The sequence below is a fragment of the Ciconia boyciana genome, chromosome 1, assembly GCF_034638445.1.
Source record: "Ciconia boyciana chromosome 1, ASM3463844v1, whole genome shotgun sequence".
Lineage (NCBI taxonomy): Eukaryota > Metazoa > Chordata > Aves > Ciconiiformes > Ciconiidae > Ciconia > Ciconia boyciana.
In genome coordinates this window covers 68,529,688-68,556,465 of record NC_132934.1, presented here as the reverse complement: position 1 = coordinate 68,556,465, position 26,778 = coordinate 68,529,688, and the positions used below count along the sequence as shown (strand labels likewise).

General features: G+C 43.5%; 2 protein-coding genes across 5 annotated transcripts in view; one reads left to right on the top strand and one right to left on the bottom strand.

Moving 5' to 3' along the window:
* Window positions 1–401: 401 nt before the first annotated feature.
* Window positions 402–22,983, bottom strand: CCDC77 (coiled-coil domain containing 77). Of its 2 annotated transcripts, none has more exons than XM_072872998.1 (11): window positions 22,943–22,983; window positions 19,203–19,419; window positions 17,795–17,937; window positions 15,575–15,671; window positions 14,165–14,231; window positions 13,093–13,187; window positions 11,642–11,790; window positions 11,051–11,294; window positions 10,015–10,140; window positions 9,777–9,929; window positions 402–7,968 (listed from the first exon to the last, which is right to left on the bottom strand). In XM_072872998.1, the coding sequence occupies exons 1-11, from the start codon at window positions 22,966–22,968 to the stop codon at window positions 7,822–7,824; spliced, it is 1,464 nt and encodes a 487-aa protein (XP_072729099.1). In that variant the 5' UTR covers window positions 22,969–22,983; the 3' UTR covers window positions 402–7,821. The 2 variants fall into 2 exon arrangements, with proteins under 2 accessions (XP_072729099.1, XP_072729090.1); XM_072872989.1 differs by lacking the exon at window positions 22,943–22,983 and adding an exon at window positions 20,923–21,295 and having other exon boundaries at window positions 403–7,968.
* A 1,018-nt stretch (window positions 22,984–24,001) lies between these two features.
* The window catches only part of KDM5A (lysine demethylase 5A), a 53,626-nt gene continuing 50,849 nt past the window's right edge, over window positions 24,002–26,778 (top strand). The window contains exons 1-2 of one of the 3 annotated variants that reach the window (XM_072872976.1): window positions 24,002–24,746; window positions 26,677–26,754. In XM_072872976.1, the coding sequence (XP_072729077.1) occupies window positions 24,582–24,746; window positions 26,677–26,754 (243 nt within the window). In that variant the 5' untranslated portion in view covers window positions 24,002–24,581. The remainder of the gene's footprint in view (window positions 24,747–26,676; window positions 26,755–26,778) is intronic. The other 2 variants (XM_072872966.1, XM_072872956.1) reach the window with 2 other exon arrangements.

The window sequence follows — 26,778 nt, the reverse complement described above, 5'->3', positions numbered from 1 at the left end:
GACAAGGTCCATTCTGCAGCTTTCATGGATGCAACACTTGCATTCCTCCTTCCTACCTTGCTAGAGGCTGGGAGGCGCCTGGTACCGATCCAAGCTCAAATCATGGCACTACTTCCGCCGGTGCAAACAGAAAGGGCTGCCAATACCCGGGCACCACCAGCACCTGTACGACTGAAAACTTGAACCTGTGCACCAGTTTAATCATCGCAGGGCAGAAATCTCATATAAGGGTATGACACTCACTGTGGAAATTTTTTTGGTGGTGTGTTGGTTTGGGTTTTTTCCAGCATGAGAGGAATAAACTGAGTTTTTCATATTTGTTGAAAAAAAGAGGAAAAAATACTAGGAAAAATGTGTAATAAATACCAATCTAAAAGAAACTTTATTTACCATTTACAGAATGAGAACTGAATGATGTATTCTTAGCAGGAAGTTGTCTGCATTTCTTAAAGGAACAACCTTAACTTTGAAAAATGACAACTGCACTTTGTTGAAACTTTGCATATTAAAGTAAGTAAGCACATTTTTCTCTTCTGAACATGGTACTAAAATGGAGGGGAGGGGAAAGTGAACTTGTAGGCTAACAGTAGTATTGTTGACTTGTAAAGAAACAAAATCTTTTTCCTGGTAGAACTGTGCTGTAAGGAAGACACAGAAAAGCTCTTATCTCTGGAGAAAAAGCTTAAGGAAATAAGTGTGGCATGTTGATGTCTATCTGTTACAATATAGTTACAATAGAACAATATTAAGGAACAAAACTAATCTGGATGTGTAATAAATAGTGAAATAAGGAATTGGAATAGCCCTATGCTGTACTTAAAAGTAACTGATTTTGGACCACTTATTCATTGCGGAAAGCGCTGATGCCCAGGAGTAGGAGTCCCACTTACACTAATGTTTTAAAAACACCTCACATAAATGTTCTTATCCCAAGTCCACCAGCAGTCCTGTATTCCCAATTTCTCAAGCGTCCCAAGTCACACAAGCGCGTGCCCAGACCTCCACATCTCTCATCTTCACTGGGTGCAATATGGTAGCGGTGGAAACCACAGCTTGCAGTAATCCCATATGCTGGGGTCAGCCCCATTAGGGAAAGAAACAGCAAGAGAGCTGGACGGAGGTGATGCAGGAACAGGGTCTGTGTCATGGTTAGATGACTCAGGCAGGGAGCTGACACTGCTGACTGCCCTGACGGACCATCCTCGAACATCGGACAGATCACTGCAGGATACACCTCTCCTAGCCTACCCTGAATACCCACTTCAAAGAAACTGACTATTTGCCAGATGAGCCAACTGGAGCATTTTTTTGCTTTGTTTGGGCTTTTGTTTGTTTTCTATTTTGGCTATGTTTCCTCATGATAAAAGCAGCCTTTGATAGGAGTGCAGCACTTAAGGACGCGCATCTCCTGTTCCTCCCGGCTCCCCTCTCCAGCTCCATCTCTGTGCATCCCTGCCTCTTCTTGTTATGCTTTTGCTTCTAGTTATCTAACAACCGTTTCTCTGTTCTGTAAATCACTTTTAGCTCTGTGCCAATATCCTTTCTCTGTAGGCTCCCCAAAGGTTCAATTATCTGCCACTTGCTCCCTCCCTTCTTTCTTCTTGTGTAATTTTCATTTTAACACTAATTACCAGCTCCACACCAAAGATACCCAACTGCCCCTGGCTTTCACCACCCCGGTGGCTCCACACCCCTATTCCTGACCTCAGCCATGCTCTGAAGCACAAACAATTACTTCATCTCAACATTCATAATCGAAACGGCTCAAAGACAGAAGTGTTTCTAAAAGGAAAAGGCAGTCTCTGAAGACACAGTTCCCCATTATTTCGCTTTTTGGCTCCTCAGGAATGGACTGGGCTCTAAAAGGCATTACTGGTGGAGCTATCCCAGAAAAATCCCTGTCAGCGCTGCAGTTTAACATCACAGTAAGGGAATCCGGGTGCTCCTGCAATTAACAAACTATTAGCAAAAGGACCTTCTTGCCCAGTTAAGTTGTGCTGATATGGTGGGGTTTGCTAACAGTTCTATTAATCAGCAACGTGATTTTTACCTGTACACAGTTACGCTGCCAACATTTGTATGAACTGGCCTGAGCCAGGGTTTGAGACTTCCCCTCGCTTTCACTGGTCACATGGCTACGCTCCCAGTTCTGGCTTTGACTGACAGCATCACGGTCACACCACTGCTCTCCTACAACTTACCTGTCGGGGTGGAAAGCCTCATTCATGATTCTGTCTTTTCACTGCGTAACTCTTTTCATAGGTCTCAAGCCCCAGCTGTCCAGATAAAATTACATAGAAACGGCTGCTCTTCCTTTTCAGCTGGAAAGAGGACACATTTTTACATGAAGTTCCCCCCGTACCTCTAGGAGCACCTCCTTATTGCAGGTCCTGCCCCAGGAATTGGCCTGAATTGCTTTCTGCACATCAGACCGATCTCTTGATATCTAGAGCACATGTTTGCACTTCCAGAAAAAAGTTTTTATATACTTTGAGAACTTTCAAAAGACTTTTCAGGGTTTAGACATTTACCATAATGAAAGATGTATCTACGTATTTGATAATTTTGGAAGTCCATGTTTTCAAATCTGACTAAAGTCTTGCCTAAATTTCCTCCTTCCCCTGTCTTAAAAGTATCAGCACTTGGCTTATATTTTAAGCAACTGTGCTCATCATCCTTGTGTTTCAAGAAGTTCCAAAGATATGCCACAGTCATTTTATTAGGGACACTACAGAACACAAAGCTGAGCAGCTCTCCCTGTGATGACACCGAGCAGACTTCTGTCCACCCAAGCTAGCACTGAAGAGGAAGAAAACCGTTTTACTGGACAGTTCAGAAGTGACTCTATACAGAGATAAATGTTTACAGTGAAAGAAAGGCAATTTGGTCCCTGAATTAATACAGGAGAATCCAGCACATCCTGGACATGCTTCACCAGGGTAAATCCAGAGCTTTTTATTCAAATTGAACCCATTTCAACAATGAAACCCTTCATGCCTGTGTAGTAAATAATTGTCTCGCTTTAACATAGAAACACTTCTGTGTTGAAAGCCTCTCTGGGTTTTCTGAATAAAAACAAATAATCCGTATTTACACATTTGTACTCTGTCCACGATCCAATAGCATCACAATTCTTAAAACATGCAATTTAGTCACTGTAAGTGAATAGCCAGCCCCATTGAGGGCTCTGTTTATAAAGCTGTATTTTTGGAGCTTACTTGAAGGGCAGCCACTAACTCATATTCAAAGATGGCCTTTCTCCAAACAGTTCATTTGGTGCTAAATGGGAAATATCAGAAGGACACCCCACTCTTCTCAAATACTTCAGTCATAGCAGAAATATTTCCTGCTAGTGGATTAAATTCTAGTTACCTCTGATGGCCTGTTTCAGGCCTTCCTTTCAGAAAGGAAGTCCTAAACTTTTGATGCAACATAAGAATCAAAACAAACTTTGTTCTTTGTGCCTAAACCCTATGAATACAGCAGCCAAAAGGAATCATCGCAGCTTTCACCTCTCACACCTCCTACACTGTATCCAAGTATGTTTTGGTACATAATGCCAGTCCACATCCTAAGAAGTGCATATACTTCTACAGTAGACTTGCAAATTTGAGAATAACTGTTTAGGGAGTAAAGGGGATATTTCTTACAATTAAAAGCAACTTGGGAATATAAAAGCAAAATATTGCAGAAAAATTAGAAAGAAAAATCTTAAAATGTCCTTATATAAAAATTACCTGTAATGCCACATTGAATGGGGACAAATGAGACATCTTTATTAGGATTTTGGCTGAGCAAGCACAAATACATTCTAGTGTAGCAGAATTAAATTTGTTTGTGAGCTGTAATTAAAAGTCTGAATGACATAGCTTTTCACGAATATGAACAGATCTACCAGAACAAAGTACACAGGGATGCTGCTCCCAGCTAGTCTCAAAAAAGTATCTGATTATCAAAGAATTACTTCCTGGCCTACATACAGAGGCATTACAATTCCAGAGTATTAGGCTGCCCACAGTCCATCCATACTGGTAAAATGTGCATGTTTCTGAATTGACACTACTACTTACATAAGCAATTTGAGTACAGCCATTGCATAGAAGTATATACTATACTATTATTTAGATTTATTCTGACAGCTATCAGAACTGTGGCTACAGTTACTCTGCCTTTCTAAGCACAGTCACAGCGCCAATTAATTTGGGAATTACTGCAAGTGGTGGTATCAGAAGATCATAAGTGATTTTTTTAAATTTTGTTTTGGTTTTCTTACCTTGTGTAACCTTGCTGTGTAGAGCAAGCTGACACAGCATACATTCCTATAATTAAGGCAACTGCACGAGTGCTGAAAAACTCCTACAAATATTGCATATAAATAAAACATAGGTTTAAAGCCAGAAGGAACCATTAAATGATTTCCTGTTAGGTCACATCATTATATTTCACTAAGTTCTAATGTGTCAAACCCAGTGACTTATTAAAAGAAGCTACCTTCTCCAGAGGTGCAATAATTTTTTGATTTGAAGATAGAGATGGAGAATTTGTTACCTCCACAAATAGTTTGTTATAATGAGGGAAAAAGCGCAATCTTCCTGTTAAAAAGGTGTGCTTTTTTTTTATTAACTTCAGGTTCAGGCTACTGGTTCTTGCTCAGCCTTTCTCTGCTGGGATAGAGGCACCTTGGTAGCTTTTTATCTTCAAGATACATGTATATTAATCAGTCTTCTTAATGTAATACAATATGAGCTCTTGCACAACCTTTTCTCTTCTGCTGAATCATCTGTGGTTCTGTGCCTTACCCAATATTTCAACATCCTTTCTGAAATGTATGCACTCCTTCCTTACCTAAATAAGGCTACACAACAATAAAGTTTTCCCCTACTGCTCATTTTTCTCCTATTTATGCAAGAAACATTTTAGTAACTTGGCTCACAATAAGAACATTTGTTCAGTTCTAACCTTTAATCCTCTGTAGGATGGTCTCCTTACTCCTAGAATCAGCCATTTTGGAGATCTTTCAAATTCTGTGTTCCTACATACATAACCTGGCATTTAGTTGTGTTGAAATGATACAAGTCACACGTTACTAACTTAAATTAGCAAAAAAAAGCTAATCAGTCTTTGGAGAAAATGCCATTTTTTTGTTTTCTACCTAAAAATTGTGGAAGAAAATTGACTAATATAGGTCTTGGAACCTTTCCCAGGGAACTCTTTTGGAAAGGCCAATAATTCTTTACGGACATCTTAAAGGGTAGCTGTCAGCGGTAGAAAGCACTTGGTTTTTTAAAGCAGTTCTTGGTTTGAAGGTCCACATTTGTTTTGGCAACATAAAGCAACATTTCACATGATCACATGGTGTCACACAGAAAGAACATGTACAATGCTTTGCACTTCCTGCCCTTGGACAAATATTCAAGCTTGCAAATAAAATGGATTTACACATCAGCACTACTGTAATTTCCCCACCGCCCACCCCCTTGAATAGGAAGGGTTCATAGTCTAGTGACAAATTAAGAATAAACTTCAAGCTGCACTTTGATTTTGACACACCAGCAGATATATTAGGAATGCTGTAGTTTTATTCTGTTCAGTCTTTCAAGTAATACGGAATACTGGTAAGGAAGACAGGAAATTAAACATTTACATCCTTCTTCCCCCAATACTTCCTCCCAATCTTACAAACCTGAATGTAAAAGCCTACAGTCTTTATCCAGACACTCTTCAGGGCTTTCAAGTGAGGAAAATGTTATTTCATAGGCAATTCTTTAGCTTGGAAGAGTTGAAAATAAGCAGAAACCCATTTATTTCTATAGGTTCAAGAGACCTTTTTGCTAGCTTCCCATCAGCTGAATTTTAAGTAGATGGATCCTGCTGAATAAGTGGCTAATACTTCATTATGCAGCAATTTTCAGAAGCAGCCTTCCAGGCCCTGTGATAACTTTGATATCTTATCTTCAAACCAGTAGCATGTTATTTCACATACAAACTCAATTTAATTAGCTAGACTTATCTGAGAAAGTACAAGTCAACTAAGAAAGAGTGAGACTAAATGATGGATAGCATTATTTAATAACCTTCCTCAACTGTCCCCATAGCATCGGCACCCAAGTTGTTCGTGAATCAGTTTCTGGACAGTTCAGCATTTTCAGCTGAACTAATCAGTGCAACATACTTTAACACAGCCTCTTGTAAGTTGTCGTAGTAGTTGAGCATCTAGGTACAGACTGTCAGCCACCCACACTAAAGTCTGTTTGTGATGAATTTGACCTCCAGAACACATACAAGATAAAAGCCACAGTACAGGACCATAAGGGACAGCAAGCTTGCACAAAAAGGATACACAACTGAAGCGGGCCTTGACTTCTTAAGGGATTTTCCCCTCCTGCATTGCTTTATCTGGTGCTATAAAAACAATTATTTCTCCAAATCTTGACAGCACAAAAACATCTTTTGCATATCTACCTCTCCCAGACGCTGAATAAGGATCTCCATGGCCATTACCATGTCCAAAAGAAACTACCTGCTTTCACACACTAAGTTCTTTCCAGCGGGAAAGGAAGTGCTGGTAGCCTATAGGTGTATACTTCAGAAAGATATTACTCTGCTTTGTGTCACATTTAACAAGGTAGGAAAGGTACAGTAGGAAACAGAGGCACTGAAATCCCTTTTCCAACACAGATCTGCTCTCAGTCTACAAGATTTGCTGATGCTACGGTAAAAGCATGAATACCCACAATTATAAACTGGGCTGAAGCCATGTTGTAACCCTTTTCATTATTTCATCTGTTTTCTAGAATTGTGATGTGCTGATGTCTGGTATGAAGATAGTCATCATATAGCTAGACTTATATTTATCATGTAGCAACTAGGCACCTGCTCTTCCACCCCAATTTCACTTACAGTTCAGTAGCAACAACTGCTGTAGCAAAAGTTGACCATGATTTGTTGGTACGTAACCATGATATTGTTTAAAGCTACAGAGGCAGATAATATGGTGGTTAAGGAAGATACTAGATGCCTTTTATTATGGGCTTCCTCTGTGTGTTAAGTTAAACTGGGAGGAAGGGGACGAGAAGATGACACTCGATAGTGTAGTATTTCCCTCCCCCCCTCAAACATTCCAAACAAGTGTAGATGTTGCTGGTTCTTCAGATGAGTTCTATAACACGTTATCTTTTTCCACCATATTAAATCAGTCAGGTTTGTCCCAATTAGGTTAGAACCAAGCAAAGGGAAGCCATTTAAAAATAGTTATACTGTCAAGGGGAGAGTCAGATGTAATACACTTTAGTACATACTTTCTATACATGGTCTTTTTCAAAGAAAATTTCCAGTTACATCCTGAAGTGCCTAAGCACCAAAACAGTAATCATTTGAACCATTTTAAAGCTGCTTCTCACATAGGAAAAGGTCAGTCAAGCAATTCAGATCTTGAACCATATCCCTCCATGATTATTAATTTCATTATAACCATATATATGGTTTATAATATAGTCCAAATAAAGGTGAAAGCCAGTATACACTGACCCCTACCACAGATATGAAGGTAAGATGAAGTCATAAGCATATTCCTGATTTATAAGTCATCATGTACTTTCTATGTCAGTCTTATCAGATGCCATCTCTCAGCTGAAACAGCAATATAATCTGGCACATTAGGAACGGCTCATGTACAATGTTATGACATTGACAGCAGATTTCCTCAAGCCTTCTGTCACTGGATGCCAGGAAACAGACAGGCAGGAGCTGCTCTCACATATGACTATTCCAGCCTAGCAATGTCCCATTTCTAGAACTAGGATGCCAGCTAATACCTCAGCTTCAGCAGACCCGTAGTTCATTCTCTAAGCCATAGATTTTTGCTTTTAAGTTTTTTAGTTCTCCTTGAATTTTACGCGTTAGTCTGTTTCCTTGGCGGACCTCATGTAGAATTGCAAGATCCTGGTCTGGTCCAATATTCAGAGTCACCTAAAAAGGAAAAGAAAAACAGATTAAGAAAAACAAAGCTGTACAGAATAGGATGTAGGGAGTACGATGATGAGGATATGAGGGAGAGAACTCGAAAGGAGACCCTTTGTAGCTGGCAAAGAGGATGCTTAAGCTAATATCACTAGGCTAATGCATATCACCAATAGAAAGGTGCTCCAGAACAAAAAATAAAGAACAAAGCTTTTATATATTATGGTGTTATATTACTGGTGAAGAAGAAATCTGGATAGAATATAATCAAGTTTACCCATAACCTGTTGACTCCTTTTTAATCCCTGTATTATTTAGACACCCACAAAAAGAAGCAAGTTAAAATATTTATCAAATAACTTTTATCTAGTTCTAAGTACCTCACCTGATATGATGACATTTTGTCATCTTTTGTTACTAGAACTAGAGGTGGTTTAACTGCTGTGGCCAACCTGCTGCCTCCTGAACTGCATACGATTCAAGAGCAGTTCAAGTACAACGAATTCCTAGTCTCAGGCCATGCCGTATGGCCCATACTGAGATGAACAAAGGCTGCTGGATAATCAGAATTCCTGATGGCAAGCTAGCCACGGCTGCCATTTCCTGTCACCGTGGAAGTGGATAGCATGCCAACCCACTTTCAACAGCAGAGCAGCACAGCCTTGGCAGCTGCTCTTAAAGCCCTCTTTTCTCTCGACCCTTTAGGGTGTCTCATTGTCATCATGTAGTTCTTGGTCAAAGATTTTAATATGAAAATCAGGAAATTTAGTCATCTCCAGTCATTTTAACCTCAAGTAATGAGAAGGATTTAAAGATCACGCTGGAGACATCTATCAAGTATTTTGTTCCTCTGCCCTCTTGTGGTTAAAAGTGTAAAGACATTAAGAATACAATTAAGAGCACACCCACAGTTACAGAACATTCAGGTCTGTAGTAAAGGTATCATAGGCAATTTTTCCCTCATTTACATATGCTGTTTAGTCCTTAAAGAATAAAGTTTAAAAACCCACAGCCCAACAAGAAATTTAAAAAAAATAATCGAAGCCTTTAGTGAAGACAAATGCATTAGTCTAAGTAAACAACTGTGCGCCAAAAGTACAGAAAACAAGTGAATCGGTAGCACTGCCAGACTCTTGAAAGGGAGTCGGCTGGACAAAAGCTATGCCTAGATCATCCTCTCAAGTATATCTTAGACAAAAATTTCATCCTAAACTCCAAGCAACATTAAAGCTGTGACTTCCCTTCTAAGCTGTTCTGATGTTCATCTATGCACCTGGAAGCTACTACACAGTACACAGCTTCAACTTCCAGCCATTGTTTCTGCAGTGATTTTTTCAGAGTTACAAATGAGATATTAACAAAGGAATAAATAGAATATTCACAATACTTAAGTCAATGATCTACCTCTTCCTGGAACAAAACCAAACACTATGGCCCCCAGAAAGAAAACCAATCTTCATTTTCTTTGCAGGATATACTTCTGAAACAAACTACTTTACTGCCTTGCAATTTTGAGACAGCTAAATGAGCTACAGGTATCAGATAAGAACTTTCAGAGTTGCAACAAAAATACACAGCTAATGCATAATCAGGACAGTTCCTGGCAAGCTTGATGCCTTACTGATTAACAAAGACAAATATTTTTTGCTTCATAAAATACGTAAGAGGGCAAGTTTTGACAAATATTAATATCTAAATGAGTACTTAGGCAAGAAATTATTTTCTTAACTCTAGGGAAATACTGCATTTAAATACTGAGAATACACCTCCATAGGGTAAGCCCATAATAGTCTGCCTCAGAAATGCTTAGCTCTTACCTTAAAGAGCTGCTTCTCTACATCTTTCAGCTTCTGCCGAAGCTGTTTAATGTCATTCTTGAAGCCTTCCACTTCCATATTACGACGTTTTTCCAAGGCCTCATATCGCTGAGTCATCAGCTTCAGGCGCTTCCCCATCTTTTCTGAGCGTTCCTATGGAGATGAAAATTCAATAGGGTATACAAAATAAATGCTGCAAGATCATCACATAGCTAGCAGATGATTACAGACTAATTACCTTAAAGAGTTCTCTGCCAACATCTCCCTCCTCACGAATCCTAGCCAGCTCACCTTCCAGGGTGACACACTGCTCTCTATACATGTTTGATAGGCGCTGTTCCTGCAATAGCTGTTCTTGCAGTGACTAGGACATAGGAGGAACAGAAAGAATCAACTCAAAAGCCAGTGCTCACAAAATTTCCCCTGCTCTGGAAAAGCAAGTGTGATAGACTGACAATATGACAGGCAAATAAAAATTAACAACTGGAGCTACAGCTAATGAAATAACTAGGTAAGGACAATATTCTAACACCAATTCCATTACCAAAACCTTTTAATTAGGTCATCAGTTCTGCATGACTGCTCATGATCAGTTAAAGAACTCTCTCCTCTTCCCCTTAAAAATAATATTCAGCTAATGCTGTAATTCCCCTTTTCACAGCTGCTTGCCCAGCACTGCCTTTCAGAAGCATCTGCATTCAGTGATAGATGAAAACAATTCCCTATTGCCTGTTTACTTTCCAATTCCTTCTTGCCTGTTCACCCACTTCAGATCTCCCAACTTCTCACTGGAAGTATACTAGAAGTGGAAGAAAAATCCTGACTACTATAGAAAAGCTGGGGGACATCAATTGAAAGGACTTATTCTCCCCTGACAGCAGCAAGGAAGATACAGACACTGCATTCTAAGTCCATTAGTTGAGAGCATTTACACTAAAAGAAAGGCATGTGCAACAAGCAGGTCAAGAACTGTTGGCCTACATATCACGTGGCTTGCAGAAGTAGGGATTTGTTCTGGGCATAAAAGAAACTGACAGTGAAGTGCTACCATAAATCCTAACTATACATTTTATCTGAAATTTGCAAGCAATGCTGATTTTGAGGCAGGAGAGGGTTTTTTCTTACATTAGTGCCAACAACAACATAACTTATGGCAAGCCAGTACAGCTTTGAAACAGCTGCTAGCTACTGCCTATCTTGGCAAAACCCAGATGCTTGCAATTTTCTAGTAAAAAACTGTTAAAGAGCCTCTACCTAGGACAAAAAAAAATTACCTTTATTTCTCTGCTGTGGAGTTTCCAAGCTCCATCATCTGCTCGAAGCATCTTCTTGGTATCTCTCTGCTTCTTCTCTCTTCCTGGCTCCCTGCTGATAATAAGCTGATCCAGATCTTTGTCAAGCTTCCTCAACAGACTGTCCTTCTCTGCCATCCACGCTTTCTCACTGGCTCGGGCATCAAACTTGAGCTGGAGAAAGTCACGTGTACTCTCATATAAGAGATTTTGGGTCTTATGGAGTCTGTAAAAAGGGATCCCAGTGGAGTTAACTTCTTTCCTAGTTCCTACCTTAATTTCCTCAGTCATCATTGCAAGTTGGAAAAAGCATGGAAGAAGTAGTAGGTGCTTTCCTAACGAGTTTAGCTCTTCTCATCTAATGAAAGAAGTGATATTCTTCCAATGTGAAATAGGATTTTTAATATGCAGATTACTCTATTCATCTTCTTCCACACACACTACCAAACAGATGGCTGCATAATTTGCTTTTCTGCCTGCTGCAGGAAGCAACATACTGAAAGCCAAAATATTTCTATTGTTCCCCTCTCTTCTCATCTCATGAGTACATCATGGTCATTCTCTCACACTCACTTATCTGTTATAGTTTTGATCTTGTCCTGGTCCCTCTGATGCTGGACCTGGGCTTCCTCCATGTGAATCCGCCTGTCCTCTAGTAGTGCCTCAACCTGTTCCTTGGCTAATCGTGTCTGTTCTTCTATCTGAGCTTGCAGGGCCTCCACCTAAATAAGCAAACAAAGACATTACTGAATAAGACCTCACAGCAGCTCTGCTCCTGTCCTTGCAAGTCTCTTAAATTCCAAGATTCAGATCAAAGACTCTACCCGATAATACCTTTGAGAGTTCTCATTTCTCAAATTTTAATTTTTGTTTTAATGCTAAGTATTTCAAAGAACTAAAACATTTTAAGAAAAAAATCATGCTATAGGCAAGACAGGCATATTATAAGCATCAACAATAGACTGAAGATATTGGAAAGATTCAAATTTCACACAGGATGTGACAAATGCTATGGAATATGCAGACACACTTCTGTCCCTGTGCTACCATCTTCCAACGAAATGGTGATATAAAAATACTTAAATCCCAGGAAGGCAGCAAGTCCACGTATCTTGAACAAAAGAAATTACTCAACCAGAATTAATTACTAAATGTAAACAAGATAATGAGTGAAGGAGAGGGATGCAAAGAATCTTGGTCTAGGGCACATAGTCAGGGAGGCAAATTGGAACAAGTAATTGAAAAATGTGCATCTGGCCTATGTGTAAGAAACTATCTGAAAAAACTTGGCGTATATTTAGATTGCTTATTTTTATGACAATTTTGTATGATGCTTTTGCTCCAGAATAAATGTTGTTAGATAACTGGCCATTAGGTCAGTCACCACTCCCCTTGAACAAAAAACAAAACAAACAAACAAATCTATCTGCTGTACAAGTTTGCTCTTTAATTTGCTTTTCTTGACTCATCCTTCCTCATGCTTTACATACAGCTTCTGTTATCTTCCCCAGATCATGATTCTGTATATTTTATCTTTCATTCTGTCATGCTATCTACACCCTATCTTTCACTGAAGTCTAGCAAAGGGAACATTTCATTCTACTAGTGCGTCTTATCAGGGCTGCCTAATTCCGTCTCAGACACATTGCTTTTGTCAGACTTCCATAAAATACGCAACCCTGCAGATCTTCTGTGGGTTTAACGTAAATTCATAGCCACAATCAAATTATGGGAGATAACATCAATTACACATTCTATATTTAAGGGCAACACATTCCAGCTGACATTACTGGAACATCTGCTTATGTAAAGCTTCCAGAATCAGAACCAAGTTCTTAAATCTAAGCCTACGTTAATCGCAAAGAAGCAGCTAAGTAAACTGATAGAAAGTGGGAATCCATAGTAAGATGTGGGTACTGATAAAATCGGTATGTCTACATCTTATCTAAGCAGACAGCATATTTGTCTATCATAATTTCCTGGACAGCCAGGAATTATGTCCATCGTTTAGGAAATGTTTTTACCTGAAGTAGAAGTGTTTGGTTATCTCTCTGATATCTCTCAGGACTTTCTGGTTTCTCTCCTTTTGCTGCTGGTTTTGAAGTGCTCCTCTTGGTGCCTATTGCAGAAATTTAACAGAAGTAGAAAAGGGTTTTCCAATCTACCTGCAGTACCTTTCGAAGCACAAAATATTGTATGTTCTGGCAGGCCTACAAGAACAGGAAAAAGCTTGCCAGGTGGTTTAACTGCTGTGGCCAACCTGCTGCCTCCTGAACTGCATACGATTCAAGAGCAGTTCAAGTACAACGAATTCCTAGTCTCAGGCCATGCTGTATGGCCCATACTGAGCTGAACAAAGGCTGCTGGATAATCAGAACTCCTGATGGCAAGCTAGCCACGGCTGCCATTTCCTGTCACCGTGGAAGTGGATAGTACTTGCTACAGCCACAAGGACTTCTAAGAGGGCTAGCTGGAAGAAAAGATTTTCAGAACTCATGGTGATCACATACCTTTATCCCACACTATCACACCAAAATATTTAGGCAACCTACTAATTTTCTTGGCATATATAGCAAGCAAACTTAACAAATTTTCTTAAATAAATGATGAATAGGCAGTGACACAGCTGCACAAGCATCAAGCCTTGAATGAGTTTTGAGCTTGTTAGCTAATTTCAGTCAATTTAGAAGAGGCAGTTATTTCAAAAGAGAAAATCAGTAAGCAGGCATCCAGACCCACACTACTGTCTACACTAAAGGCAAGCAGAACCTCACACCTTGGAATGGCTGTGGCTAAGGGTGCCTGTCCAGTTGGTACCTGCATAGTTCCAGAACAGCCATTCCACGGTCTTACCAGCCTCTTCCTTAGCTGAGCAGATCATAGACATGAGAGCCAGCTCAGGTTATTTTAAAAGATTTTTGAAGGGAAGCCAAGAGTACTGCATGTATATATATGTACACATGGATACATCTAGGGAACTTAATGGAGGTATACCAAAGTACTCACAGTAACGAATTATTTTGGTATACCAGACACAAACACACAGAGGAACAAGTATCAATAGCTGAGCTGCTGTTAATCAGCTTGGTGTGGTACCTGTTCTAGAAGTATCATTTCGTTCATGTGACTCCCTGGAGTTAGCTGGCCTTTGCAGAACAGTAACCTATAGAAACAAGATTAGGTATCTTCGCTGAAGATCTGACTTCTCCAAAGTTGCAATGGTCAAGAACAAATCTTAAAGAGTAAAATGATATATCCAAAAGAATAGCATTACCTTACTTCTACCACAAGACAAGGGAGACATTCACAAGTGTAATGTCCGTGTTGAAAAGTTTCCTTTATCATGGCTGAGTTTTGCCATTTCTGCCTCTATTTTTTTTTTCACCGAAATAACTGGAAAGTAACCATGCCTTTGCTGGCTTCATTAGGATGAAAATCAGCACCCTCAGCAGGAAAAGGAGCATTTTGGGGACAGAGAGGAGAGGAGAAGAGGAAGGTGAAGATGAAGATTATGTTATTTCCTTCTTTCATATTCCTTCTTGCCTTACCAAGACAGAGAAACACGAAGCTTGATTCATCAGCACATTCACTCAAGCTACTGAACAAGCCTGGGATAAAAGCTAACCAATAAAACTATTGAAACAACTCAACTGTTGAACTGAAACCCCCTTAAAAACAGGAGGCCATGAGGGAGCTGGTTATAACCCCAATGCTTATCTTGAGGTCAATGCTATATAATAGGCCTAATTTTAGAGCTACCCTGTATCAGGGTCTTTTAAAGCTTCTGCAAGATTTTTGAACTGCTTGAGCAGTGCAGAGCAACCACAAACAATGCAGCATATTTCAGCCTTTTTCTGCACCTTATTCCAAGATAAATCCTATATTCCATCATAGTCTCTGTATGTCCGAATCATTCATGATTCATTACTTTCTTAAGTAGGTTCAACTACACTGCACTTCATATGCACTGACATTTAATCAATTTGAAATTATTTCTGAAATATGCAGTACAATATTGCCTAGAGGGGATGGCTCTTCTGCAGTCTCCTGCCCAGGAAACTGCTGCAGCAACCTCAACACTGCTTTATTCTTTACTGAGGCCCTAAGAGATAGGCACTCTGAGTTAGCTGATCTTCAAACACCCCACCTGGTCATTTTCTGCACTTCCTTTTTTTCTTTTTCTCTTTGTAGTGTTCTCTCCAACTTCTCAATAACCATTTGCCAGATGGCTTCAGACTCCTATCTGACATTTAGGAGGCTGATCTGGAGGTATGTTTTGGGGGGAGACTGATGCTAAGAGGACCTGCTTCCAGTGTGCTTGTTCCTACTTATCTGTCAGCAGCTATACGACAACCTGATGTTGCTACAGAGCTACAGTTCCCTCCTGCTTTGGACTCATTTAGCAACTTTTGACCTGTGGGACAGATCTGGTCTGTGGTCAGCCTCTGGGGTACGGATCTTCATGTTACAATCAAAAGCAGAGTTCCACAGAAAAATGGAACTTGCCTTATGTGGAGGCTCCTTGTGAAAATATGTAACTTCTCCTTTGTCTGTTCCCACTAAAGCCAGGAGATGTTGAATTTTTTTTCTGTCCTCCAATTCCCTGGAATTCAAAGAAAGTGGTCAGTACATCGCTATTTTTAAGTACATCAAGACATTGTGACACACTGTCTTTCTAGTTTACTCGTTAATGCTTACAAGTTTTCCAAACTGTTGCAGTTCTTGAGAATGCTGCTTTAAAAACAAACTCCCCAAAGACATTACTGATGTTGCCAATATAATAAGACCACCACCAATTCTGCTGGCATTGGGGAGCATTCCTCTTTTCAAGTATGACAATACTACATAGGCTGATACAGCAATAGCACATGGTGGTAAAGAATTTGCATTCCAGAGTTATGAACTACCTAAAATCCTTTCAGATACTTCATTCAACAGATTGTAAGTGTCCATTGTTTTTAAAGCAAACTACATTAAGGGTTGTATCAGAGCTTTCATCACACTCGTGAGAAGTGCCAAAGCACACCGACACACGTTTTGACTTAAGTTCTTAAAACTTTAACAGAAAACTTGATATTATCACCCACAAATGTTCTGAAGAAGGTTGGGAACTCCTTTGCCACTGGCAGCTAGTCTGGTACAGCAGGTTATACTCCAGTTCCCCAACTAAATGGCATTAAAAAGGAGTGGCTGTCAACATGATCTCATAGAGTGAGGGGAAACTATTTGCTTTGGTCTGTATTTTCTATTTGAGCTTAAGTGTTTTTAGGGCTGGGGCTGAGGGAGGAAGTTTTGCCAGGCAGGTGCAAGGTCTGTGTATTGGGTTTGCGTGGCAAGGTTTTGGTAGCAGAGGGGCTACAGGGGTGGCTTCTGTGAGATGCCAGAAGCTTCCCCCATGTCTGACAGAGCCAATACCAGCCGGCTCCAAGACAGACCTACCGCTGGCCAAGACCGAGCCCATCAGCAACGGTGGTAGTGCCTCTGGGATAAAAGAGTTAAGAAGAGAGGAAAAAACTGCTGCAGAACAGCAGCTGGAAGAGAGAAGAGTGAGAACATGTGAGAGAAACAACTATGTGGACACCAAGGTCAGTGAAGAAGGAGGGGGATGAAGTGATCCAGGGGCCAGAGCAGATTCTCCTGCAGCCCGTGGTGAAGACCACAGTGAGGCAGGCTGTCCCCCTGCAGCCCATGGAGGTTAACGGTGGAGCAGGCATCCACCTGCAGCCCATGGAGGACCCCGTACCAGAGCAGGGGCATGCCTGAAGGAGGCTGTGACCCCCTGGGAAGCCCACGCTGGAGCAGGCTCCTGGCAGGACCTGTGACCCCGTGCAGAGAGGAGCCCACGCTGGAGGAGGTTTGCTGGCAGGACTTGAGACCCCATGGGGGACCCACACTGGAGCAGTCTGTTCCTGAAGGACTGCACCCCGTGGAAAGGACCCACGCTGGAGCAGTTCATGAAAAACTGCAGCCTGTGGGAAGGACTCACATTGGAGAAGTTGGTGGAGGGCTCTCTCCCGTGGGTGGGACCCCACGCTGGAGCAGGGGAAGAGGGTGAGGAGGAAGGAGCAACAGAAGCAACATGTGATAAACTGACCACAACCCCCATTCCCTCCCGGTCCCCCAGCACTGCTTGGGGGGAGGAGGTAGAAAATTCCAGAGTGAAGTTGAGCCCAGGAAGAAGGGAGGGGTGGGGGAAAGGTGTTTTAAGATTTGGCTTTTATTTCTCATTATCCTACTCTGATTGGTAATAAATTAACTTCCCCAAGTCGAGTCTGTTTTGCCCATGATGGTAATTGGTGAGTGATCTCCCTGTCCTTATCTTGACCCACAAGCCTTTCGTTGTACTTTTTCTCCTCCTGTCCAGCTGAGGAGGGGAGTGAGAGTGTGGCTTGGTGGGCACCTGGCATCCAGCCAAGGTCAACCCACCACAGTCTGCTTAAATCGGAACCTCCACATTCAAACTGGCAACTCGCAATTCAAATCTGAATCTATGTTCAACTTCTGCTCTTTCTTCTACTACTGGAACAGGAGGAATAATAAGCGGAAACATTTAGCAGCCTAACAGATTGCATTCCATTTCCAAGACTGCTATGATTTCATAGGAGTACTCCCTGGGAAGTGTGGCATAATTGCTTCTCTGAAGACTCCAGATCTGGGTGAGAACTACAACATAAGGCATGCAATTGCTACTGCCAGTGACCCAGCCCACCATCTAAGAGAGCACACCTGATTTTCAGCCGGTCATTCTCTGAGTAAAGACGAAGGACATGTTCCCTCTCCTGGAAGAGGTAGACTTGCATATCACTCAAAGCCTTTTGCAACTCTGCAATCTCCTCTTCTCGCTGACGTACTTCCCACTGCAATTTGTGCTAGGTAGAGAGAATGAGGTACTTGAAATGATACAGAGCATTGGAGAACACTTACAAACTGTTTGTGCCCTGAGCCTGTAATTGGTATAGAACAACTGCCAGTTCAAGTGAATTATTTTAATTCTCTTACAAAATTTGACCAGATGAGGGCAGCATTGGAAAAATGATTTTAAAAAATGTGTCAAAAGGGAGTTCAGAGCCTTGAGAATCATTGTCACTGTACAACAGTCAAATAAGGCCTAAGCCAGGGTCTCCTGTTTCCAATGGTTGTACTTCTGCACTGGCAGTCAGAGCGGCACAGGTATGGGGAGTCTGACATCAACAAAAACATAGCAAAGCCTCTGTAATAGCACTTACTCTTAAAAGAAATTACAGAAGAATAAACATTAAAATACCCGTATGGTTTAGTAGTGAGAAACCTGGTTAGTTACCAAGTTTCATTAATGATTGTCTACCTGGTGTGGAAAACTAACAAACCTTTCAGAAAACCATTCCCATAGGAGAGAAGGCACTGTTTTGGAACCTGCCCCTCTTTTTCCCGTACGTTGAACAAAAGTAACTTGTACACCACGTATTTCCACATATTTCAGGCTGCTTCAAGCATGGCCAGTACTTGAGGAGGCACCTCAATCACCTCAGAAGTGATGGTTCTATTCCCAAAGGGTCATTCACAATTACAAAGATGACTGCTAGACAGATGTATGCTGTAAGGCATATCAGAGCACTGAATATCTTACACATATTCTGTAAGATTTCTTTCTTTTAAAAGGCAAAGATTTTTAGGTTTTGGAGTTTCTTTTAAATTTGCATTTATTTGCTGTGTAGCGTACTGCTTAATAGCCTATGGCCAAGCTTATGAATTCCATTGCAGTAAATACAAATTATATCCGTATCTCAAAGCCCACTAAATTTGGACAAAAGAGCACTCATTCTTTACTATGAGAAACAAGGGAAAGAAGTTGGACCACGTGGGAACTGAACATCTAAACTCAGGCTTTAATTTAAAAAAAACCAGAAACAACCCACTGTGAAGATATAACCAAACTATAATAACTTAAGAATAGAAGAATATCCTTTGCTTTGACAGAGGACAGACAGCTAGATCTTACAATGAAACCCTGAAATCTGCTTATTTCTTCTTAGCTCAGCTCTACCACATTACTGGTAAATCTAAGACCATCTGTGCTGAGTTTTCAACCAAAGAGAAATCCTAAGTTTGTGTAAGGATACATAGTCCATCATCATTCAAAAACTCTTTTCCTAACCTGCTCATCATACGTTTCTTTATATCTCTCCAGCCTTTTTACCAAATCCTCATGTTCCTCATCAAAGTCAGCAATCTTCTTACGGTAGTATTCCAGCAGCTCCCGGGAGGGACGGAGAAAGGCCAAGCGCTCACTGATTGAAGGGAGAGGAGTAAAGTCCTCCTGATTTGGAGATTGAGAACTAGCATATCTGGATGAGACATGGGGGGTTGCCAGCCTGGACAGAAACAGTTTCTAATGACATGTAAGCTTCAGACAATAAAATAAAAAAACTTCATAAAATAGTTAAAAATAGATTTTCAATTTTAACACAGGTTCAATTTCAAACACAGATTAGCTTGTCTGTGCTCTGGGTATTAACAGGAGATCACAGCGTTTAGGAAAAACAAAAGCTTTGATATAGAACAGCTTGCCGGCTTGCTATACTGTGGAGATGGGGCCAACTGATGGAAAAGGGAGAAAGAAAAATGTTATGGAAGGAAAGTCTCATAGGCTATTTGGGGAGGGTGAACGTGAAAGGAAGAGGAGGAAGGAAAAGAAGGAGAGAACAAAGGGGACAAAAAAGTCCATTGTTGTGCAATTAGAAGCAGCAGCCACTGTAAGATAAAACAGGAAGACATAATCTGTGACAGAATCACTATCTGATATCCAGAGAGAAAAACACAGTCTAAAGAAAGACTAAAAGAATAATTCTGGGTATTAACAGGAGATCACAGCATTTAGGAGAAATAAAAACTTTGAAAACCCTAACGACAATAATTCAGGTTAGCTGATGCACCAGCTACCATAATTTAAGATGTAGGTCTAGGAATGTACATGCTTTCCTTTATGGTGTACTTGATGTTCTTATCCACATAGCTCGTCCACCCTTGATAGTGAAATAGAAGCTTCCAAGTTATTGAATCTTATGTTGAGGTACTAGATGGAAAGCATGTCAATATTACATAAATCAAATCAAGAATATGTATGTGTAGTTACATATCTGATTTTTCTTTTAAGCAATGTTTACTGCATTCAAACATTTAATCTGCTCAAACAAGCACCAAATTTGCAAACAGAGCTGCACGTAAAGTTCAAAACTCCCTTGGGAAGTGTTCTTTTTGTTATTTATGCTGATCTGACAAACAAGCCTTTTTTTTAATGATGCCATGTGTAACAGAATTAAAGCTAAGAAGCCTCTTTACTAAAGATCTGCTTAAAAAAACACCACAGTCCAGAATCTGATTCTGGAGCCAGTGCCAGAACTTTGATCGTAAAGTGATCTGGCAGGTGACACTGAGGCAGCGGTGACCTTTATGGACCAGCTCACCAAAGCTGCTTAGATCAGAACCCCAGTGTGCTACATCCATGAAAACATGCCAAGCTCCTTAACTCCTAGCACTGTAGGGAAGTATTAAATACACAGTAATATGATTATTTCACATAGGAACTTTCCCACCAGCTGTGCCCAGAAATGCCTTAAACAACACACTTGGAAAAATAAATAACAGCAACAGAAGAAAACAGGTAACATAGGCACAAGGTGAATACTTTATTACTGAACTAGAGAACAGTGGAAATGGAAAGCGGTAAGGACAAGGAAGCACAGCGTGTACAAAAGCGGACAAAACGGTGCCTTTACGTTAAGCCTGGCTACCTGACAGAAAGGGGAGAGCTGCGGGGCCAGAGTCCGCAGAGCAGCTTCGGCGCGGGGTGACTACGGAGGCAACCCCCACACTACCTTCTGGAGCGAGGGGAGGTCCCCGGAGAGCAGTCCGTCGCGCTCATGGCGCCCCTGCGGAAGGGCCAGGCTTACCACGGGTAAGGGACAGAAGCTTCCAGCCGGGGCTCAGCCGGGCCGCCTGCGGCCCCGGGTACCCTGGGAGGCTGGCGGAGATGGGGGTGCCCGGCGGAAACACGAGCTAGGGCGCGTTGCAGGCCCCGCTGGGAACGGCCACCGCCGCGCGGAAAAGCCCCCGGCGGGCCCCCTGCCAAACAAGGCAGGGACAAGCTCCCGAGGCAGCGCGGGAGGGGGCCGGCACCACCCGCACACAGCCGCCGCCACCTCACAGCCCTCTATTGAGAGCGGCCCCCAACAGCAAAATAACCGCCGTAACCGACCCTCCACAACTTAAACGGCGAAGCGACCTGCCGCCTGCCGCCTTCTCCAATCACAGGCAGCCTTGCATGCGGCGCCGACCGTCTCTACCAATCAGCGCTCACGACACGGGCGCCAGGGGCTCCGCGGCCGGCTCGTCTGGGAGTTGTAGTCCCCGAGTGGCCGGCGGGGGTGGGGGGGGCGGGGGAGCACTGCGCGTGCGCGGCCGGCGGTGTGGGCGGGGCGGTGATGGGCACCGAGCGGCGGGGTCGGGGGGTGTTTGGGGCGGGAAGGGGGGGCCCTGGGTTAGTAACCCGGCTTTGGGGACGGCAGGCCTTAGGGCTGTGGGCAAGGTAAACGCAACCTGCAGCGGGAACTCGCTTCATCAGCAGCGGCAAAAAAACCCAAAACAAACCCAACTTCCATTTTTCTTTGAACGAAACGCGGGGGTCGCGAAGCACGCCAAAGTTGTTACTGGTTCGCTTTCTGGCTGAACGTCCCCGTGTATTTTTTTAGATCACCTAGATGCTTTTTAGCCTCTTCATCCCCCCACTTATCTTCTCATACCCAGCAGCGCTTAGTAGTATTCTCACAATTTATGCAATACGCTATTTCCTAATTTCATTGCTTAAGCGTGCTGGAAAAAACCTGCACACTAATAAGCCAGCTTTTTTTCTTAACTTTCTTTAAAGAAATTGACCTTCTGTGTTACAAAAAAAAAAAAAAATCTAGGCTTACTTACAAAACTATGAGGTTCTTCTTCAAATCAATTTTCTCAATAAACAGAGAGGAGGGTGGATCATTTTCTGGGCAAAGTCCAGAAGAAAGGCTGCTGTTACCCGTGGCCAGACTAGCTGCTCTCTCCGCTTCTCATAAAGCAGTTGAATACATTGTACAAGGGGCTGAAGTCTTCCCGCAAGGAAGTGATAAATACTTCCAGACGACCAAGAAGAATAAAGATTGACGTGGGGTACACGAGTCCCAGCATGGCCCAGTGTTCCAGAGGCCAATGGCCCCCAAACCCAAGGGGGTAACGGAGAAAAGCATAAAATTCTGTTGCAGAAAGGGTATCTTGCAGAACTGATAAAATGGAAAAAAAAAAAAAAGCCCCCTCACAGGTTATTTGGGATTTTTAGCTTTTTACTCTGTTAGGAAAACCTGCACCCTTCCCAGCAGCCCCTTCCAGAGCCCTCCGCTAGCCCAAACTTACTAAGACAAAACTGCAACAACCTTGAACAGTCTAGAAGGAAATCAGCAGAAGGCTGGTTCTCAAAACAAAGCTTTTGCATGGATTAGGTGCTTTCTGGCATGGAGGTTTTCCCCTCTAGTATTCCTGGCTAAATCACTGCTTATCTTGGAAATTGGGTACGTTGTTGATTCTGCTGTTGGGAACAGAATACGCATACACATACATTTCCTCAAAAGATTGTGGTACAGCTCGTCAGGAGAGAGACACAACCAGCTAACAGAAGAAAAAAAAATGTCAGGAGTAGAAATCTAATTTCTAGATACTGGTAAGGAAACATCTACACTCCACATGCTTTTACAACCATAAAAGTATCAGGCATCCATGTCAGGAGCCCCCTGCGCAATACAAGAAGACACTGCAGCAACACGGTAACTGTTGGTAAACTCACTCAATGTCTTATGAGTTTGCTCTTACCTATAACTTTTGTCAAAATGAACCATTCACATTGGAGCCATTTGCTTCCCATATGTAAAATGTGGGCGACACCTCTTCAATCTGGCAGGGAAGCGATGCAGGTAAATGTATTAGTCTGTCTGAAGGGGATCTTGTAAGCCTCATGGTAACAGGAGGAGGAAATTAACTTTTTCTGAGACTGAAATAGTACACCAGGGCCACGGCTGGAATAAACAGTAAGAATAAGTGAGATGTGGAGTATACTGAACACTGAAGGCAGGGTTCTGGTTAAAAAAACCCCAAAATACGCAATTCTTTTTTGAAGACTATGTAGTAATGGATAGGTAAGAGGTACCAGGCGAGTTGTAACTTGCGAGTACTTGACTGTGGAAATAAAACATTCTGTATGGGGAGATGAGCAGAGTCTCTATACGTGACGCAGAAGTTGGGGGTTGATTGTGGAGTACTTCACACAACCTTGTAATTAATTATGACCGGACTTCTGAGATCTTAACGGAGAAGCAGCAGGAGGGACGCTCAGGGCCAGAGACGGTGGAGCTGCCCACAGAAGTGTACGTTGACTGGCGTTAGCACTGGTTAATGGAGACTAAACTGAGAAGCAGCCAGCACAGCCGCCTCGCAGGGTCACAACGGCAGCCCTTCCCTCAGGCACCCAGCAGACGCCGCCGGTACCGGCCTGGGCCGGCTGGCGGCCCCGCCCTCAGCGCCGCCGTGCTGACGGCTCCTTTTCTGCAGAAGTTAAAGAATTAAAGACAGGAGTCCCCGGAAGGCGCTGGGCACCAGCTGAGCTGCCGGCAGACACGACGCCAGGGCTCGGGCAGCCTTTCCCGGGCAGGCCCCGGCTTCGCGACCCCCCGCGCCTGAGGGAAGGGCAGGCCGCCCCTCCCCCTCCCCGGGCCCAACGGCCGCCGCGGGGGCGGGGCCTGCGGGAGGGGCGGGGCCTGCGGGAGGGGGCGGGGCTCCTGGCCCTCCCCCTGACGTCCGGCTCAGACAATGGGCGAAACGGCCCTTCAGCACCGGAAGTGAATGTCTCGAGTTTCGTCGCACATTCCTCCGCGGAGGAAGTGGAGGCGGCCCCGCCCTCCTCGACCCCCCGGCCCCCTCCTCCCCCAGCCGCCCCGTAGCGTGTCCTGAGGGGCGCCGGGCGGAGCCGTTTCGCCCTCGGATCTGTCGGAGGAGTGTCGCCGGCAGCGGCGGGCCCGGGAGGCGGCCGGTCCCTCAGCGCTGGGAGCCGCCTCGGCGGACGAGTGGCGGAGGGACTACTTTTTGGATCGGAAGGCAACAGCGCCGTCTGCTTCCGGGGGAGGGCTGAAAGCGAGGAGCGTAACTTCCGGCGAGCTGGAACGCGAGCGAGAGGGGCTCGGCGCGGGGGGAGGCAGCCCCGGGGGACGGGAGAGCAGCACTCGGCAGGAGCCGCCCCTGCTGCCCCGCACGGCCGCCCCGCGCCCCCGCCCCGCCCCGCCGGCGGCCGTCCAGCCCGGCAGCCGCCGCCGGATGATGCGCCTCGGCCGCCGGCCCAGCCCCGCCGGCCGCCCCTGAGGGCCCCCCCGCCGCCCCCGGCCGCTCCGCTCCTCTCCGCCCTGCCCTGCCGCGGCCCTCCGTGCGCTCCCCCCGTCGGCGGCGCCCTCCCCCTGCGGCCATGTCGGGGGGCGGTGGGTCGCGCTATGCGGCCGAGTTCGTGCCCCCGCCCGAGTGCCCCGTGTTCGAGCCCAGCTGGGAGGAGTTCAGCGACCCGCTCGGCTTCATCGGCCGCATCCGCGGCCTGGCCGAGAAAACCGGCATCTGCAAGATCCGGCCCCCCAAGGTAGCGCCCGTCCGGGGCCTGGGGTGGGGGCAGGGCGGGGGAGCGCGCTGGGCCCAGGGTGGCCGGGAGGGGCTCGCCCTGTGCCTTGGGCTCTGCGGGGTGCGCCGGGAGCTCTGAGCGGGCCCGGCGTCTCGGTGGCAGAGCGGTGGATGTGGGGATCCGGGGAGCCCCTTCCCCCACTCCCGGGGCTCGCATGGGGTGTCGTGTGTCGCCTTCCACAGGCCTCGGTGTCCGTGCCAGGGACACCCGGGAACCTATATAGTCTTTGACCTCAGAGCTGGGTTTTGTGGAGGCCGCGTTGGAGCAGGTGAGAAGCTAGTAGTGCATGGCGGTGCCCGGGACTTCACGCTCTTTTTACTTTAAAAGAAAAACAAACCCAACAGCCTGCTTCTGAAAACGGCGAAGGCACTGTAGGTGAAATCAGGCATTTGCTCCGGGAGCGGAGAGGGGGAGGAGGAAGGGTATTTCTTTTTAATGGATCATTGTTTATAAACATGATCTAGAAACTGTTGATAGAAGTGCGGCCAACCTGTTTGTGCAGGGGAATTATGTTTATGCATAGCAGTTTAGAAGGTAGAAGCTTAATCTCTCCGATGACTTGATCATTATTTTAAGGTGACTTGCCCTGTGACCTGGTAAACCGTACAGACGAGAACATTGGGCAATTTGGCAAAAGGCGGTTAGATCGCTTCAAAATTGAAGTGCCAATAAACTTTAAATACAGCCGTAAAATAAGAGAGTTGGAGATACTGAGAGAGAGGATGAAAAAAAACTGAAAAGAGAGCACGTAACTGAGAACAACTTGGATACAGGGGTTGCTGATTAGATTTCATGATCCTTCCTCCCCTTCTGACCCATCTGGGCTGCTGGAATCTGTTTAGTTGGTTTAATGACATGGTGAAAACTTGACCTCCAAGGGGCTGCCCTTTCTAAAATAAGCAGAATGGCTTAGGTTGAGAGGCCACAAGAAACTGATCCAGATTCTGTTCATTGAGAATAACTAGAACTTTCCTGGCTGCTGAACGCATTTGTATTTCTCCATGATTGCTTGGCTGTTTGCATTGCAGGGTTTTGCAGGATGCACGCGTCAGGTTGATTTGCAACCTGCAATAAGGACTAAATCAGACACTTTATACTAACCTTACTGATTTATTATTCTTTTCCATTATTAGAAGCTGTAAATATTTTACGATTGTGCTTGAGTCCTTTATATGCTGCAGCAGTGCAAATAATAAATATTTAGTGTGGCTTGTCCACCTAGAATGGGGTGTCTTTACTCTGTTGTATTTACTGCCAAGCAGACAATCTACTATAACTTAAGCTTTCTTAAAAAGTACTAAAAAGCTGGATTATACTTGTTTTGATGTCGTAACACAGTTTTGAGAGATGGGGCTAGGAGGTACTTGTGGTTGAACTGACTGCTGACTGTGTTGAGAAAATTATTATTTAAGGCTACGTTTCTGTTAAAGAATTGGACTCCCGACTGGTGGCCTTATCTTTATTGAAATGACTGTAAACAAATGTGAAAAAAAATTAGATGTGCAATAATGTGCTTTATTTAGTGTTTGTCACAGTTGACAGTGAGAATTTTGCAGTGTGCAGGATACATGGAACTTTTTAAAAGTAAATACCCTGTAGCTTGTTGGTTATCTCTCTCATTTAAACTCAATATGAGGTAATGTGTACTAAATGCTTTGAACTGTATTTTCAATTCTGTGAGGATCTCTTTCTTTGAACTAAAATATTGTGGGAAGAACATTATTTTAAAAGCACAAGAATGTCATAAAATTGGAAAATGATATCACTGGTTGTACTTAGAAATTAATTTACTATTGGAGCTTGTTTACTCAGACATTGTTAGAGTCTTCTGTTTTGTGCATATTTTGAGAAATTTCTTGAAACAATAAAATGTCTTTCTGTCTCTGTTTAGGATTGGCAGCCTCCATTTGCGTGTGAAGTACAAAGTTTTCGTTTCACTCCACGAATTCAGCGCCTGAATGAACTGGAGGTGAGCTTTTCCACTGTTGATATA